Consider the following 16,423-nt stretch of genomic DNA (forward strand, 5'->3'; position numbering starts at 1 on the left):
CCGCGCTCCCCATCCCCGCAGGGGTCTGACGGAGCCGGGGGGTCCCGCCACCGCCACCCCCACCCCCCCCCACCCAGGACGCCCACGCCGGGGACCAGCGTAGCATCTCTCCTCTGGTTTTGGTCTTTTTTTTTTGTTTGGTTGGTTTGTTTTTTTGTTTCTTTCCCCCCCCCCCCCCCTTTTTTTGTTTTTTCTCCTTTATTTTCTTCCCGCCACGGAAGACGGCGAGCAGGCGTCCCGGCAGGAGAGGCACTCAGCGGCACCGTAAGCGTGCCGGTAGCAGCAAAGCGCTGGCAGAGCCGGGCATCGCCCCCGTCGCAGAGCCAAACCCCGGCCCGGCAACGTGCAACTGGGTTTTTTTTCTTTGGTTTTTGGGTTTGTTTTTCCTTTTTCTCAGATTTTTTTTTTTTTATTTTTTTTTTTTTTTTTAAACCAGAACACCCCCCCCACACCCCTGCAGGAGGGGGCTTTATTTTTCTATAGAGACAGAAGCGCCGGCGAACCCTCCGCCTCGGCAGTCGCACGGACCGTGCTCACTTTGGGGACAGATACGAGCTTTTTATTAATAATAAAATGAACCTTAATCCTAGGAAACCTCCTCAGGCCGGTGCTCTAACCTCCCGGTGCAGCGTTAATCCTTTCCGTAGTCTTTATCATAACCAACCCGAAGCTTTTTTTGTTTGGTTTTGGTTTTTGGTTTGGTTTTTTTGTTTTTGTTTGTTTTTTTTTAAAGTCATGGTTACTCTTATGTCTTCTGTATATGTTGCACTGAAAGTTAATATTTAATGTTTTAATTTATTTTGTGTGGTTAAATTAATTTTGATTTCTATAATATGTTATTGTGATCGGCTGTTCTTTTTTCCCCTAATACCTGGATTATAGTTATTTAAGTGATATAAAGGACACTTTTTTTCAGAAAATTGGTCTCTCGGGGCTTTTTTGGGGCGGGGGGAGTGTTTGCGAAGGAGACGCTGGGTCCCGTGGCCGGTTGCGGGGGGGCGGGAGCATCCCCGGGGCGCAGAACTGATACCCCCGTGACGGGCTTGGCCCCGTTCCCCCACGTTTCCAGCCCAAATGGTGCAGCACCGATACCCCGGTGATGGGCTCAGCCCCGTTTTCCCACGTTTCAAGCCCAAACCGTGAAGGGAAGGGGGAGGGAAGGGTGGATGGGGTTGATCCCGTTCCCGCTGCGTGGGGAGCAGGGGTGGTGGGGTCCAGCCTCGCACCGCGCTCGGGAGCTCATATTGGGGACCCCCCCACGGAGAGACCCCAGCCCCTACTCTGTGTGTGTGTCCCCCGCCGCCTCAGCCAGCAGCAGCAGTTTGGGGACAAACACTTCCATTTCACGGACGGGTTTTACTCCCTTTTTTGTTTTTTTATATTTTGCCATTAACAGCAGCGGCAGCAAAGCCCCCGGCGCTGCAGCCCTCGGGAGGGGGGGGTCTGCGGCACCTCCCTCGGCGCTGGGCCCCCCCCACCTGCAAACAGGCATCCCCAAGGAGCAAGGGTGCCGTGCCTGGGTGCTGTGCCATGCCTGGGGGCCGTGCCTGGGTGCTGTGCCAGGCCTGGGTGCTGTGGCATGCCTGGGGGCTGTGCCCGGGTGCTGTGCCATGCCTGGGAGCCGTGCCCGGGTGCTGGGCCGTGCCCGGGGGCCGTGCCATGCCTGGGGGCTGTGCCTGGGTGCTGTGCCATGCCTGGGGGCTGTGCCCGGGTGCTGTGCCATGTCCAGGTGCAGTACCCAGGGGCTGTGCCTGGGTGCTGGGCCATGCCCGGGTGCCATGCCAGGGTGCTGTGGCATGCCTGGGGGCTGTGGCTGGGTGCTGTGCCGTGCCTGGGTGCCATGCCTGGGTGCTGTGCCCGGGTGCCATGCCTGGAGGCTGTGCCTGGGTGCCGGGCTGTGCCCGGGTGCCATGCCTGGGTGCTGTGCCATGCCTGGGGGCTGTGCCCGGGTGCCATGCCCGGGTGCTGTGCCATGCCCGGGTGCTGTGCCATGCCTGGGGGCTGTGCCTGGGTGCTGTGCTGTGCCCGGGTGCTGTGCCTGGGTGCCGTGCCATGTCTGGGGGCTGTGCCTGGGTGCCGTGCCTGGGTGCTGTGCCGTGCCTGGGGGCTGTGCCCGGGTGCTGTGCTGTGCCCGGGTGCCTGGGCGGGTGTGCGTGCTGTGCATGGGGGGTGCGTGTGTGCGCACACCCTTTCCTCTGCACACCCACCGCCGGCCCAGCTGGTGCGCAGGTGCCGGAGCGGATACGGCCTCGCCGGGGCTGGGGTGGGGGGGCCGGGCAGGCAGCGCCGAGGCTCCCCCACCCATGGAGTCACGGGCCTCATCCTGCCTTATGAGCCCCACTATGGGGTCAGGGCCCCCCTCCCGTCAGCCTGGCCTCAGTGTGCCGGGCTGGGAAATGGGCTAAGGCGGGTGCAGGATAGTGCTGGGGTGGGCAGGAGGGGTCCGGATCAGCCCAGAGCAAACGGCTGCTGCTGCAGAGCGTGGCCGGATCCTGCCCTCCTCGTGCCCCACGGGGACCCCCTCAGGCTACGGGCACGGGGGCGGCCGCGGGGCTGTTTCGGAAGCGGCCGCTGGCCCTCCCTGCAGCCCCCCGGCTCTGCTACTTATAAGATGCTGGTTCCTGGCTGCGGGGTATGAATCGAGCAGGTTTTCGAGGAGGGGTCGAGCCCAAACCCCACGCGGGTCAGGGCCGGGGGCACGTCTCCGAACACCCCAGCAGCGCAGGGATGTGTTTGCAGGGAGGCAATGGGTGCCCTGCACGGGACCCGGAGCGTTTTGGGGGGGCTGGGGGGTTGCATTTGGTTGCTTTGCCTCCGTGGCTGGTCAGCTGCAGCCCGGTGCCGAGGGCAAGCGAGGGGCTCCTCCTGCACGCTCCGGATTTTCCCCTCTCCCCAGTGCCGGGGCACGGGTGGGATGGGGCTGGTGGCTGCTCCATGCCGCTGCCCAACCCGGGATGTGCCCACCGTGATGGTGCCCGGCCGCTGCCACCGGCACCGGCGCAGGATGGGGCCGCGGGGGGCTCAGCGCAGCCCCGGCAGGGAGCTGGCTGTGCCACGGGGCTGGGGGGTCCGGGGGGGCTGGAAGGGCTCCGTAATGTCACGGCCACGAATAACCCAGGCCGGGTAATGTCACCGGGGGCTTAGCTGCGCCCTCGCTGTGGGGTAGCGGGGGCTTGGCAGCGCGGTGCAGGCGTCGCGTTGCGGCACGGCGGGGCATTGCATCGCTTCACAGTGCGGCACAGGTGTTGCAGAGCAGTGGGGATGCTGCATCACGGTGCAGGCATTGCATTGTGGTGCAAGCGTTGCAGCACAGTGCGAGCACTGCATCGGGGTGCAAGTGTAGCACCACGGTGCAGGCATTGCATCACAGCATGGGCATTGCATCACGGTACAGGTGTTGCGTTGTGGTGCAGGCATTGCATCATGGTGCAAGCGTTGCAGCACAGTGCAGGCACTGCATCACAGCATGGCCATTGCAGCGCAGCGTAGGCATTGCAGCGCCGTGCAGGCAGTGCATCATGGTGCAAGTGTTGCATCGCAGTGTGGGCACTGCATCGTGGTGCAAGCATTGCAGCACAGTGCAGGCATTGCATCACAGCGTGGGCATTGCATCGTGGTGCGGGCATTGCATCGTGGTGCAGGCATTGCATCGTGGTGCAAGCGTGGCAGCGCGGTGCAGGCATTGCATCACAGCATGGCCATTGCAGCGCAGCGCAGGCACTGCGGCGCCGTGCAGGCAATGCATCACGGCGCAAGTGTTGCATCGCTGTATGGGCACTGCATTGCGGTGCAAGCGTTGCAGCAGAGTGCAGGCATTGCATCGTAGCACGGGCATTGCATCGTGGCGCGGGCATTGCAGCGCGGTGCGGGCATTGCATCATGGTGCAAGCGTTGCATCATGGTGCAGGCGTTGCATCGCCGCGCGGGCATTGCAGCACGGTGCAGGCGTTGCAGCGCGGTGCAGGCGTTGCAGCGCGGTGCAAGCGTTGCAGCGCGGTGCAAGCGTTGCATCATGGTGCAGGCGTTGCATCGCCGCGCGGGCATTGCAGCACGGTGCAAGCGTTGCAGCGCGGTGCAGGCGTTGCAGCACGGTGCAGGCCGCCCAGCCCGGCAGCGCAGGCCCTGCCCCGGAGGCCGGGCCCCCCCCCGGGCCCCCCCCGCCGCGGCGGGGCTGCGCCGGGCCGGGATGGCGGAGGCGGCGCAGAGCCGGGTGCAGGCGGCGGTGGAGAGCGCGGTGCAGGGGCTGGAGCGGGAGCGCATCCGCGGCATGCAGGTACCGGCGGGGGGGGGGGCGGCACCGGGCAGGGCCCGGGGCGGGGAGGAAGCTGCCGGGCAGGGCCGAGCGCCCGGGCGGGCTCCGGGCCCCGCGGGGGAAGCCGCTGCCCCGCCACCCCCCCCCCCCCCCACCCGCACTTCCCGCCCCGTGCGTGGGCCCGGCAGGACCCACGTGTGTGCCCTGGGCAGCCCTGGGCTCCCCCCCACCCGTGCATCCCTGCCGCCCCCCCCCGTGCATGCCCTGTGCCCCCCCGCTGCACGCCTTGTGCATGCCCTGCACCTCCCCATACAACCCTGCAACCCCAGCGCATGCCCTGTGCCAGCTCTGTGCCCCCCCCCGCATGCCCTGTGACCCGCCCTGTGCCTGTCCTGTGCAAGCTTTCTGCCCCCCAGTGCATCTCCTGTGCCCCCCAAATATGCCCCGTGCCCCCCAAATATGCCCCGTGCCCCCCAGCACTTGCCCCGTGCCCCCTAAATATGCCCCGTGCCCCCCACATATGCCGCGTGCCCCCCAGCACATGCCCTGTGCCCCCACACATGCCCTGTGCCCCCACACATGCCTTATGCCCCCCCAGCACATGCCCCGTGCCCCCCAAGTATGCCCTGTGCCCCCCAGCGCATGCCCCGTGCCCCTACACATGCCCCGTGCCCCCACACATGCCTTATGCCCCCCCAGTGCATGCCCCGTGCCCCCTATACATGCCAGGTGACACCTAAATATGCCCTGTGCCCCCCAGCGCATGCCCTGTGCCCCCTAAATATGCCCTGTGCTCTCCACACATGCCCTAAGCCCCCTACACGTGCCCTGTGCCCCGTACACATGCCCTGTGCCCCCCCAGAACATGCCCCATGCCCCACTATACATGCCCCGTGCCCCCTAAATATGCCTTGTGCCCTCCACACGTGCCTTGTGCACCCTAAATATGCCCTGTGCCCCCCCAGCGCCCACCCTGTGCCCCTACACATGCCCTGTGCCACCCCCAGCACATGCCCCGTGCCCCCTATACATGCCCCGTGCCCCCACACATGCCTTATGCCCCGCCAGCGCATGCCCCGTGCCCCCTATACATGCCAGGTGCCCCCTAAATATGCACTGTGCCCCCCCAGCGCATGCCCCATGCCCCTACACATGCCCTGTGCCCCCCAGCACATGCCTTATGCCCCCCCAGCACATGCCCCGTGCCCCCTAAATATGCCCTGTGCCCCCCAGCACATGCCCTGTGTCCCCTACACATGCCCCATGCCCCCACACATGCCTTATGCCCCCCCAGCGCGTGCCCCGTGCCCCCTATACATGCCAGGTACCCCTAAATATGCCCTGTGCCCCCCAGCGCATGCCCTGTGCCCCCTAAATATGCCCTGTGCTCTCCACACGTGCCCTAAGCCCCCTACACATGCCCTGTGCCCCGTACACATGCCCCGTGCCCCCCCAGAACATGCCCCATGCCCCCCAGCACATGCCCCGTGCCCCCTAAATATGCCCTGTGCCCTCCACACGTGCCTTCTGCACCCTAAATATGCCCTGTGCCCCCCCAGCACACACCCTGTGCCCCTACACATGCCCTGTACCCCCTACACATGCCTTATGCCCCCCAGCACGTCCCGTGCCCCCTATATGTGCCAGGTGACCCCTAAATATGCACTGTGCCCCTCTGCACATGCCCCGTGCCCCCACACATGCCTTATGCCCCCCCAGCGCATGCCCCATGCCCCCTAAATATGCCCCATGCCCCCTAAATATGCCCTGTGCCCCCTAAATATGCCCTGTGCCCCCCCAGCACATGCCCTGTGCCCCCACACATGCCCCGTGCCCCCACACATGCCTTACGCCCCCCCAGCGCATGCCCCGTGCCCCCTAAATATGCCCTGTGCTCTCCACACATGCCCTAAGCCCCCTACACGTGCCCTGTGCCCTGTACACATGCCCTGTGGCCCCCCAGCACATGCCCTGTGCCCCCACACATACCCTGTGCCCCCTAAATATGCCCTGTGCCCCCTAAATATGCCCTGTGCCCCCCAGCACATGCCCCGTGTCCCCTAAATATGCCTTGTGCCCTCCACACGTGCCCTAAGCCCCCTAAATATGCCCTGTGCCCCCAAAATATGCCCTGTGCTCTCCACACATGCCCTAAGCCCCCTACACATGCCCTGTGCCCTGTACACATGCCCCGTGCCCCCCCAGAACATGCCCCATGCCCCCCAGCGCATGCCCCGTGCCCCCTAAATATGCTTTGTGCCCTCCACATGTGCTTTGTGCACCCTAAATATGCCCTGTGCCCCCCCAGCGCACACCCTGTGCCCCTGCACATGCCCCGTGCCACCCCCAGTGCATGCCCCGTGCCCCCTATACATGCCAGGTGCCCCCTAAATATGCCCTGTGCCCCCCCAGCACATGCCCTGTTTCCCCTACACATGCCCCATGCACCCACACATGCCTTATGCCCCCCCAGCGCATGCCCCGTGCCCCCTAAATATGCCTTGTGCCCTCCACACATGCCCTGTGCCCCCTAAATATGCCCTGTGCCCCCCAGCACATGCCCTGTGCCCCTAAATATGCCCTGTGCTCTCCACACATGCCCTAAGCCCCCTACACATGCCCTCTGCCCTGTACACATGCCCTGTGCCCCCCCAGAACGTGCCCCATGCCCCCCAGCGCATGCCCCGTGCCCCCTAAATATGCCCTGTGGCCTCCACACGTGCTTTGTGCACCCTAAATATGCACTGTGCCCCCCCAGCGCCCACCCTGTGCCCCTACACATGCCCCATGCCCCCACACATGCCTTATGCCCCCCCAGCGCATGCCCCGTGCCCCCTATACATGCCAGGTGACCCCTAAATATGCCCTGTGCCCCCCCAGCACATGCCCTGTGCCCCCACACATGCCCCGTGCCTCCACACATACCTTATGCCCCCCAGCGCATGCCCCGTGCCCCTATACATGCCAGGTGCCCCCTAAATATGCACTGTGCCCCCCAGCGCATGCCCCATGCCCCTACACATGCCCTGTGCCCCCAGCACATGCCTTATGCCCCCCCAGCGCATGCCCCGTGCCCCCTATACATGCCCTGTGCCCCCCAGCACATGCCTTACGCCCCCCCAGCGCATGCCCTGTGCCCCCTATACGTGCCAGGTGCCCCCTAAATATGCCCTGTGCCCCCTAAATATGCCCTGTGCCCCCACACATGCCTTATGCCCCCCCAGCACGTCCCGTGCCCCCTATACATGCCAGGTGCCCCCTAAATATGCCCTGTGCCCCCTAAATATGCCCTGTGCCCCTACACATGCCCCGTGCCCCCCCCACACGCCTTATGCCCCCCCAGCGCATGCCCCGTGCCCCCTATACATGCCAGGTACCCCCTAAATATGCCCTGTGCCCCCCAGCACATGCCCTGTGCCCCCCCATACCCGGGGAGGCCGCACAGAGCTGCAGGCTCAGGGTGCAGCCGGCTCCTTGCAGGGTGCTCCCACAAAGTGGGGGGGGTGTCCCCGTGGGCTGCACCCCGCTGACACACACACACACAGACACACACACACACACACAGAGACACACACCCCCCCCCCGTGCCGTGTCGCCGCAGGGCGCCATGTTCCGGTGCAGCGCGCGGTGCTGCGAGGACGGCACGGCCTCCATGCAGGAGGTGCAGCGCTGCATCGAGCGGTGCCACGCGCCGCTGGCCCAGGCCCAGGCCATCGTCACCGCCGAGCTGGAGCACTTCCAGGTGAGAGAGAGGGACGGGGCAGGCGGGGGGGGAACAACACCCCCCACAGCGGGGAGGGGATGCACACGGGGTCCACACCGGGGACCCCCCCCCCCTTCCCTTGACCCCACCACGTCCCCTGTCGTCCCCACCCCGTCCCCCTCCCACCCACGCAGGACCGCCTGAGCCGCTGCACCCTGCACTGCAACGACAAGGCGAAGGACGCGCTGGAGGCGGGGGGCACGGAGGCGCGGGTGCGGGGCCAGCTCGACGCCTGCCTGGCCGCCTGCGGGGACGACCACCTGCGCCTCGTCCCCGCCATGGCCAAGAAGATGAAGGACAGCCTGGCCGCCCTCCGGCAGTAGCAGCGGCGGCGGCGCCGGTGGCCCCCACGCGCTCATTAAAGGCGAGGTGCCACGTTCCTACCGCCCGCCGGGTGCTGCGGGGTTCTGGGGAAGGGGGGGGGGGTCCTGGGTGCCCCGCAGCAGCACCCCATGTCGAGGGGTGAGCCTTGGGCTGGCACGGGGGGTGCTGGGGGGGGAGCCCGCTGCCTGTGCAGGGTGAGCAATGTATTGGGCGATGCTTGTGCAGGGGTGAGCCCTGGGTGGGTGCAGGGTGCGGGGGGATGCGTGTGTGTGCAAGGTGGGGGGGGGGGGGGGGGTTGTCCCCTGCTCATGCGCTGTGTCCTGGGTGATGCTCGTGCACGTGCAGGGTGTGGGGTGCCCTGTGTATGCGCTGCGCATTGGGGGATGCCTGTGCGTGCGCACACAGCGTGGGTCGGCCCCTGCGCGTGTGCAAGGCGTGGGGTGACCGCCGTGTGCATGCATGGCGTGGGGCAGCCCCTGCGCGTGTGCAAGGCGTGGGGTGACCGCCGTGTGCGTGCATGGCATGGGGCAGCCCCGGCGCGTGTGCAAGGCGTGGGGTGACTGCCGTGTGCGTGCATGGTGTGGAGCAGCCCCTGCACGTGTGCAAGGCACAGGGTGACCGCCATGTGCGTGCAAGGCGTGGGGCAGCCCCTGCGCGTGTGCAAGGCGTGGGGTGACCGCCGTGTGCGTGCATGGCGTGGGGGAGCCCCTGCACGTGTGCAAGGCACGGGGTGACCGCCGTGTGCGTGCATGGCATGGGGCAGCCCCTGCGCGTGTGCAAGGCGTGGGGTGACCGCCGTGTGCGTGCATGGCATGGGGCAGCCCCGGCGCGTGTGCAAGGCATGGGGTGACTGCCGTGTGCGTGCATGGTGTGGAGCAGCCCCTGCGCGTGTGCAAGGCACGGGGTGACCGCCGTGTGCGTGCATGGCGTGGGGCAGCCCCGGCGCGTGTGCAAGGCACAGGGTGACCGCCGTGTGCGTGCATGGCACGGGGGGTGGCCCCTGCACGTGTGCAAGGCACAGGGTGACCCCCAACACGCATGCATGGCATAGGGCAGCCCCTGCACGTGTGCAAGGCACGGGGTGACCCCTACGGGCACGCACGGCGGGGGGCGGCGCGTGTGCAAGGCGTGGGCTGACCCCAGGGCGTGTGCAGGGCGGGGGTACCCCCACGCACACGCGTGTGCGGTGCACGCAGGACCCGGCGCTCGTGGGGCCGGAGCCGGGCGGGAGGCGCGTGGCGGCCGTGCCGCCGTACCTCCCCGCGTAGCCGCGCACCGCCCCGCCGCGCCGCGCCTTTCCCCTCCGCTCTGCTCCCGCGCCGCTGCTCGGGGGAGTGCGGTAGCGGCCCCGCGGGCGGTGATTGGCTGCCGGGGAGGCGCGAGGGGCGTCGGGAAGTGCGGGGCGGGGGGAAGGAAGGGCAAGGCGCTGCCGCCATTGGCTGGCTGGCTGGCGGGGGGGGGGGGAGTTGCGTGCGCGGCGCGGTGACGTCAGAGTGCGGCGCGAGCGGCAGAGCGAGGGGCTTAAGGCGCTGTGGAGACGCCATGAGCAAAGCGCACCCGCCTGAGTTGAAGAAGTGCGTACGGGGCCGGGGCCGGGGCCGGGGCCGGGGCCGGGGCCGGGGCCGGGGCCGGGGCGGCGAGGGGGGCCGGGGGGAACGCACCCGTGGGGTCTGCACCCGTGGGGTCTGCAGTGATCCGCCGCCCGCCGGTGTCCCGGGGTGCACCGCGGGCCCCCGGTGTCATGGCGGCGGTTGGGGAGGGGGGGGGAGAGGTGGGAGGCTCTCCCTTTCCCGCCGGTGCTGACCCACCGCCGCCATCTCGTTGCAGGTTCATGGACAAGAAGCTGTCATGTGAGTGCCGGCCGCCCGGAGCTGCTCCCGGCCCCGAGTTGTCTTTGCCGCGGGTGTCTGCACCGGGGCGCGGGGTAAAAGGGCTGCGCGGCCGCGGGGGAGCCCCCAGCCCGCCCCCGCTGCCCTTCTCACGGTGCCCTGCAGCGGGGAGGTGGGGGAGTGGAGGGGGGGGGGGGGGGAATGCCGGCTGTCTGGGCTAGCGCTCCTGCTCGGCGAGGACCAGACCGCCTGGAGTCAGCCCTGACCAGTTTCAGGCTTCAAAACCCATTAATTGGGGTGAATATTAATTTAAAATGTGGGCTCCTAAACTCTGAGGAGAGTCTTTTCTTACCGCGTTGGATGTGATGCTCTAAACGCTTCCGATTAACAAAAGAACCTGCCTCCTCGCGGCCCCGCTCGGTTTCAAAGCTGTGGTTCTGGTGAGAAAAGATCAAGCCGCTGGCGTCCAGCAGTCCCTTTCTTTAAACGTGCTCAAATTTCTCGTAGTGAAATTAAATGGCGGCCGACACGTCCAGGGGATATTGCGGGGCTTCGATCCCTTCATGAACCTCGTCATCGATGAGTGCGTGGAGATGGCGCCGGGAGGACAGCAGAACAATATCGGCATGGTGGTGAGTGCCGCCGCTGAAACGAGCGGAGGGTGACCGGTCCCGCGCCAGCCTGCAGGCATACCTGGTGTGCGTGTGTGTAAAACAGGCTGAATTTCAACACGTGGATGTGTTTACCGCAATAGCATGAACAATCCGTGGGGTTTTAGCGTTAAAATAAGTCGGCGTTCGTCCTTGCGGGGGAATTCGCTTCCAGTTTTTGGCGCAGCATCAGCTTTTTTAGGGAAATAAATTGGGGGGGACGGACGGAGACGGGACACGCAGCGCTGCAGAGCGGTGGGGAGCCGCGTGCTGCGTCTCACCGGCCGCTCTCACCTTTCACTTTTAGGTAATACGAGGAAACAGCATCATTATGCTGGAAGCCTTAGAACGAGTATAGCACTGGAGAAACCTGCGTCGTTACCGGCCACGACGAGACCTAGGCCGCCTCTTTTGTTTACTCATTGAATCTGCCGCGAAGCATCCCTGGCCGTAAACTTATTTTTCTTTTGTTAAATAAATTTTGTAATGGTTGACGTAACTTGTGTCAGTCGTACTTGCTTTTTTTGGGTAACGGGGCAGCTGAAGCGCGCTGGTTCTTCAGTGGGGTGGGGGCGGGTGTTAATTCTGCCCCCGATTAGCTTTAAAACTCTGCGAAGGCTTTCAGGAGGCTTAATTTATTTAAGCGGATGCTAAATTGGCGTTACCTTTGGTGTCCTTCCCCTTAGCATCTCGTAAAGAACGAGCTACAAAGCTGTGTCGTGTTCGTTCAGTGGGTTACTGGTTCTTAATGGGCAGGAAAATGGTAAAGCTCCCCTCTGCGAAGAGAGACGTGGTTGTGCCAAGCTGGGCTGCCTCAAAGTAGGGGGGTTTTAAATTATTATTATTTTTTTTTAATGATGATTTTTACTCTTATTTCTGCATCACGGAGTTGTGGTGCAGGAAGCAAAGCCTGTGGGGGCTGAACTGGATGGAAGAAACCTTCGGATCTTTCTCCTAAGTGGGAGCCAGGTAGAAACTGGCCTTTTTGGTTTGCTTTTGTGAGGGGAAAAGCTTCCGCTTACAGGTCCTTATTGACAGAGGCGCCCTTTTTTTGTGTGTTAAGTGCTTTCTGTGTGCTAAGTGCTTTCTCAAGCACCACTGAGGATGCCAGAAAGCCAGCTTTGGGCAGAGCTTAAGGGGTTTTCTCAGAAAATTTGACCCATCGCTACCGGGAGCGATGGCTGCGAGCGCCGCTGTCGGCGTGCGCCACGGCCGAGCGTCTGTCGGACGCCACGAGGGCAAATCCTCGGCTCGCTTTTCGGAGTTCCCTGACCTGGCGCAAGGAGTGCCCCGCAGCGGGAAGTCTGCTCCGCCGGGATGGAAAGCGTTCCGCGGGGATAACTCACAGGCTGTAAGTACGATAACACCTTTTTTTTTTTTTTTTTTTTTTTTAAGCTTTTGTTGCTGCTGCGTCCGCCGTCGCGCAGCGAGGATGCGGCCGGGCTGCAAGACCTGTTGGGTGGTTGAGCGCAGAACCTAGCCGTACGCTATCTCAAGGCAACGGCACCAGCTTCCTTTCCAAACAGCGCGTTAATTTTATTTGTAACGGCGATATTCCGGCGCGGTTGAGGTATCGCAGTGATATTAGATACAGTCAAGGGACACGATATTCTCATGAAAAGGGTTTTTTTTTTTTTACCTACTCAAACCTAGTGGTGCCCCGCTGTAGGGTCAGGTCATCTAAATTATTAACGCTTTCAAAAGCGAAGGACATGGGTGGTTTTGCTTGCTTACCACCCATTCGGGCAACTCGTGCGCTCCCAGCAGACCAGCCGCCCCCGCCCGTAAGCTGCAGTACTGGTCCTGGAAGCGAATGAAGACCGCAGCCCCAGTTTCCACCGCGCTAATCCCACCTCAGGGAATAACTACTTGATATACCCTTCAGAAAATAGCTGAGGCGGAGAGATTGACAGTCAAGAAGTCGATCTTCCCTGCCCGAAACACATCCAGAGAGGGCAAGCGACGCGCGCGGGTTAATCACAGTGATGCGGATCCTGAGTTTGGCGGACTTCTTCCCGTGGGGGGCACTTTTGGGGCCGATAACGGCATTTAAAACAACTTCTTTCATCTCACGTAGGGATAGATGGAGGAGTTTCCCTGAGGAAGGGCCAGCTCGCTGGGGAAAGCTTCCTCCGCCTTTTCGCTGCTGTTCTAGTCCGTTTTGAGTTGGCTGGGCGTCTCGTCTTAGGGGCTAAGCAAGGAGTTCCTCGTTCGTTAGCTTTAATTGTGGCTAAACAGCTACAGTACGCGATCCGTCTCTCCGCAGTGTGTAGGGTGGACGCTCCCACGAGCGCCGGGCCGTTGGCTCCGCGGGGCTCAAAGCTCCGTTTTCAGCTTTTCGTGCAGATCTTCCTGGTCAATCCTGTCGGTGTTCCCGTACCACCGGTGGTAGGCAAGCAGGGCGGCGTTTTTGGCTGCGATGGCGCTCATCTCCATGGCGCTCGCGGCCCGCTCGATGCCGTTCAGGTAGTAGATGTTGTCGTGGAGGATGACGGGAGGGCATTTTTCCGGGGGGCTGTAGTGGGGGTACGCCAACCACTTCTTGACTTTGACGGAGTCGTAGGAGGAGAAAAGCGAGTTAAGCTGCTCTTTGGTGAGCACCTCCTTTGAAAACACCTTCCAGACGGCCGATCGCAAGGGCAGCTTTCCTTCGCCGCCTGCGTCTTCCACGGGAGACACCACCCCCACGCTATTGATGAACAGTTTGGGATTTTCCGTAGTGAAGATGGCACCGAAATGAAAGGCGGATGGATCCCGGTAACCAAAGAAGGAAGCGTTTAAGCGTCCGTGCACGAACGTCGTGACAGTCTGGTGGTAAGGATTCGGGAACTCTGGGACGGGAGGGTCGAAGTTCTTGAAGGTGATGTTGGCCATTTTGCGGCTCAGGGGAGCAGCGATGACAACGATGTCGTACGTATCCCCCGTTAGTCCCGACGTAGTGTTGTAAGTGACCTGGTAGAGCTTCGCCGGGTCGCCTGGGGAGAAGAGCTCAGTTATCCCGCTCCGTGGCTGGAGGGAATCCCGTTTGTCCCTCTGACAAACATCGGCCTTTTAAAACACCATCCCATTTAGGCTGATTATGCCTTGTGGCGAGCTGAAGTAGCTTTATAAACTCGTCCCAGCTTAGCTGAGGGAGTGCTGTGAGCTGGGGCTTTGAGCAGAGCCCAGTTTTCATCTTAAAAGACCAAGGAAGACCCAATCTGTTGCTTCGGTCTGCCAAGAGCTGCGGCCGAGCGGTGCCGGAGGCCAAGGTCGGTCTCCAGCTGCCGGAGCGTGCCGTTCCCCTCCCCACCAAAGGGAAAGCAAACCCAACTCACCTGCGGGTCTGGGTCTGATTTTTGGCTCTATAGACAAAACTGTACCAGGGATAACTTCAGCTTTGGAAGCGTAGATAAGGCCAGTGCAGACAAGTTTGTTCCCTCCTTTTACTGACCAAAGGCCCGATTCCACCCCTGCCAGAGAAACAGCACCTACAAGGAAACCACGATCCTTAGAGCGGCTTGTTCAGCGTCATTCTGCAAGGGAGCGCTTGAAAGAGAAAGTGGAAAATTAGGGGGGAAAAAAAAAAAACATGCCTTTGGGGCACAGAGCTTGCCGAAGGCCAGGGCGAAGCAGGTCGCGTTAGCCAGCGATTTGTCGGAGGAAGGCAGTAACCCAGCACGGGAGGTACGGCTGCACGGTACCAGCCCAGGGAGCAGGAATCCCAACACCCCTGAAGAGCGCAAGGTCCCTGGGACAGCCGTGGTGGGAGGTTAACCCAAGAAAGACTCACCTACGAAACCGTTGATGTTGACGCCTTGCCCGTAATTGACTCTCATGGCCGGACAAACCACCTCGTTTATGAACTTATGGGAGAAGCCGGCTTTCTGCATGGCTTCGTCGATGGTTTGGTTCAGCATGCGGGTGAAGTCGTTCCCTCCGAGGGCGTGAAGCAGGAGCTCGTTACTGCTGAAGGCGTAGTCGTGCGTCTGGTAGCGATAGATCCTTTAACGGGAGACCAGAAATAGGCGTTCAGTCGCTGTTAGTTATCTTTGCTGTGGAGGATCTCACAGCGCGGCTCCCGAGAGCCTCACGGCTCTTCGTGGGAGCAGCAGGGCTTGTCCTTCCAGCCAAGCCCTAGCCTAAGCGGTACACGCCTAAGTAAGCCTGGGCCTTCATTATTCGTTTACTCATCCTTCCTAACGAAAGCACTTTGTGCGCAGTTATGCATTGAATTCTCCTTGGCACCCAGGTGCCAGACCGATGGCACACCCCACACCTAACCCGCATTTCCACCGCAGCCTCTCGTTCTTGCTGTTTGAAGACGACAGCGCTTCTCTCCATCTTTTCCCTTAGAAAAATGACTGGCGGCGGAGAGGGGGCAACCGGAGACTTCTTTCTCAATGGTGATGGGATGATTTCACCCATATTTTCACAACTCGGCAGCAGGTTTCGCACCTTTTCCCGCAGCCCCTTTCCCTGGCAGGGGCCCGACGTACCGCATGAACTTGTCGAGGACGTCCTCGACCCACATGTACATCCGCAGGGGGTTCAGCCCGTAGTGCCAGAGGAGCTTGAGCAGGTTGACGATGTACCAGCTGCTCTCTTCGAACACAAATTCCTCCCCGTTGTAAATGCCTACGAGGCTGCCGTGCGCTGGGGCAACCGAGAGGCCTCGAGGAACGGGGCGAAAAAAGGTAATTTAATGAAAGGTAGAGCTTGCGTCGAGCTAAACTATATTACGCCTCGATTTCCACTTCCCGAGACAACCTGGCTGTGCTTTGATAAGGGGGAGCAATTAAAGATTGGATCCTCGAGACGTGGAAAGCGGAATTTAGTTCTTGACCAGGAGCCAGGTAGTTATTTGCGGTGACTTTTGGACCTTTATGGTGGGATTAATGCATTGCCCGTGGGGTCCCATTTCCATCGGGATGGGGGTCTCCTTTTCCTGGGGTGGTGGCGGGGGGTGGGCTGGGGTACCTCAGGGTGATATTGGGGAGGGATATGGGGGGAGGGGCATACTGGGGAGAGATATGGGGAGGGGGGGGATACTGGGGAAGGAAGGTGGGCAACCACGGCTTGTTCTTTATGGGGATGTCCCCCCAGCAGAGCGGGAGAGCTGGAGCTGGAGCATCCCTGAGGGGGAGTGGGGGGGTGATTTTGGGGTGGGGGGATCCCCACTCACCCAGCTCCTTGACGAAGTGCTTCATGTGCAGGTTGAGGGGGTGGAGGACGGACCCCCCCGCCTCGTAGCCGGCCCCCTCCACCTCCAGCGTGGCCAGCCGGCCCCCCACCGCCGCCTTCTCCAGCACGTCCAGCCGCACGCTCCTCCCGAACTTCTGCCGCAAGAAGTAGGCGACGGCCGCGCCACCGATCCCGCCGCCGACCACGGCTGGAAGAACCGGCACCGGCCGTCAGCGCTGCCCCCGCCGCCCCACAGCCCCCCCCCCACCCCGCTCCCGCCCCGCTCCCGCCGTACCGATCTTGCCGGGGGCATCGCGCTGCGGCCGGCGGGCCGGGACGGGCGGGCAGAGAGCGGCGAGGAGCAGGAGGAGGCGGAGGGCCGGCATGGCGCTGGCTCGGCGGGCGGGACCGTCCTGTCAGCTGGTTCCCGCCGCGGCGGCGG

The 16,423-nt window shown here is 62.9% G+C and overlaps 3 protein-coding genes across 6 annotated transcripts; 2 read left to right on the top strand and 1 right to left on the bottom strand.

The window, feature by feature from the left end:
- Positions 1-4,186: 4,186 nt before the first annotated feature.
- FAM136A (family with sequence similarity 136 member A) lies at positions 4,187-8,338 on the top strand. Its single transcript, XM_050910321.1, has 3 exons — positions 4,187-4,273; positions 7,854-7,994; positions 8,150-8,338. The coding sequence occupies exons 1-3, from the start codon at positions 4,187-4,189 to the stop codon at positions 8,336-8,338; spliced, it is 417 nt and encodes a 138-aa protein (XP_050766278.1).
- A 19-nt stretch (positions 8,339-8,357) lies between these two features.
- Positions 8,358-11,317, top strand: SNRPG (small nuclear ribonucleoprotein polypeptide G). 4 transcript variants are annotated; one of them, XM_050910324.1, is made up of 4 exons: positions 8,358-8,379; positions 10,167-10,189; positions 10,676-10,800; positions 11,126-11,317. In XM_050910324.1, exons 2-4 carry the CDS (start codon positions 10,171-10,173, stop codon positions 11,174-11,176), a joined length of 195 nt encoding a protein of 64 aa, XP_050766281.1. In that variant the 5' UTR covers positions 8,358-8,379; positions 10,167-10,170; the 3' UTR covers positions 11,177-11,317. The 4 variants fall into 4 exon arrangements, with proteins under 4 accessions (XP_050766281.1, XP_050766282.1, XP_050766279.1 ...); XM_050910325.1 differs by having other exon boundaries at positions 8,368-8,384; XM_050910322.1 differs by lacking the exon at positions 8,358-8,379 and adding an exon at positions 9,850-9,913.
- Positions 11,318-12,338: 1,021 nt separating this feature from the next.
- On the bottom strand, positions 12,339-16,367 carry PCYOX1 (prenylcysteine oxidase 1). Its single transcript, XM_050910320.1, has 6 exons — positions 16,277-16,367; positions 15,983-16,189; positions 15,297-15,471; positions 14,591-14,802; positions 14,136-14,288; positions 12,339-13,793 (listed from the first exon to the last, which is right to left on the bottom strand). Exons 1-6 carry the CDS (start codon positions 16,365-16,367, stop codon positions 13,135-13,137), a joined length of 1,497 nt encoding a protein of 498 aa, XP_050766277.1. The 3' UTR covers positions 12,339-13,134.
- Between the last annotated feature and the right edge of the window lie 56 nt (positions 16,368-16,423).

This window comes from Gymnogyps californianus, chromosome 23 (assembly GCF_018139145.2).
Source record: "Gymnogyps californianus isolate 813 chromosome 23, ASM1813914v2, whole genome shotgun sequence".
Taxonomy (NCBI): Eukaryota; Metazoa; Chordata; class Aves; order Accipitriformes; family Cathartidae; genus Gymnogyps; species Gymnogyps californianus.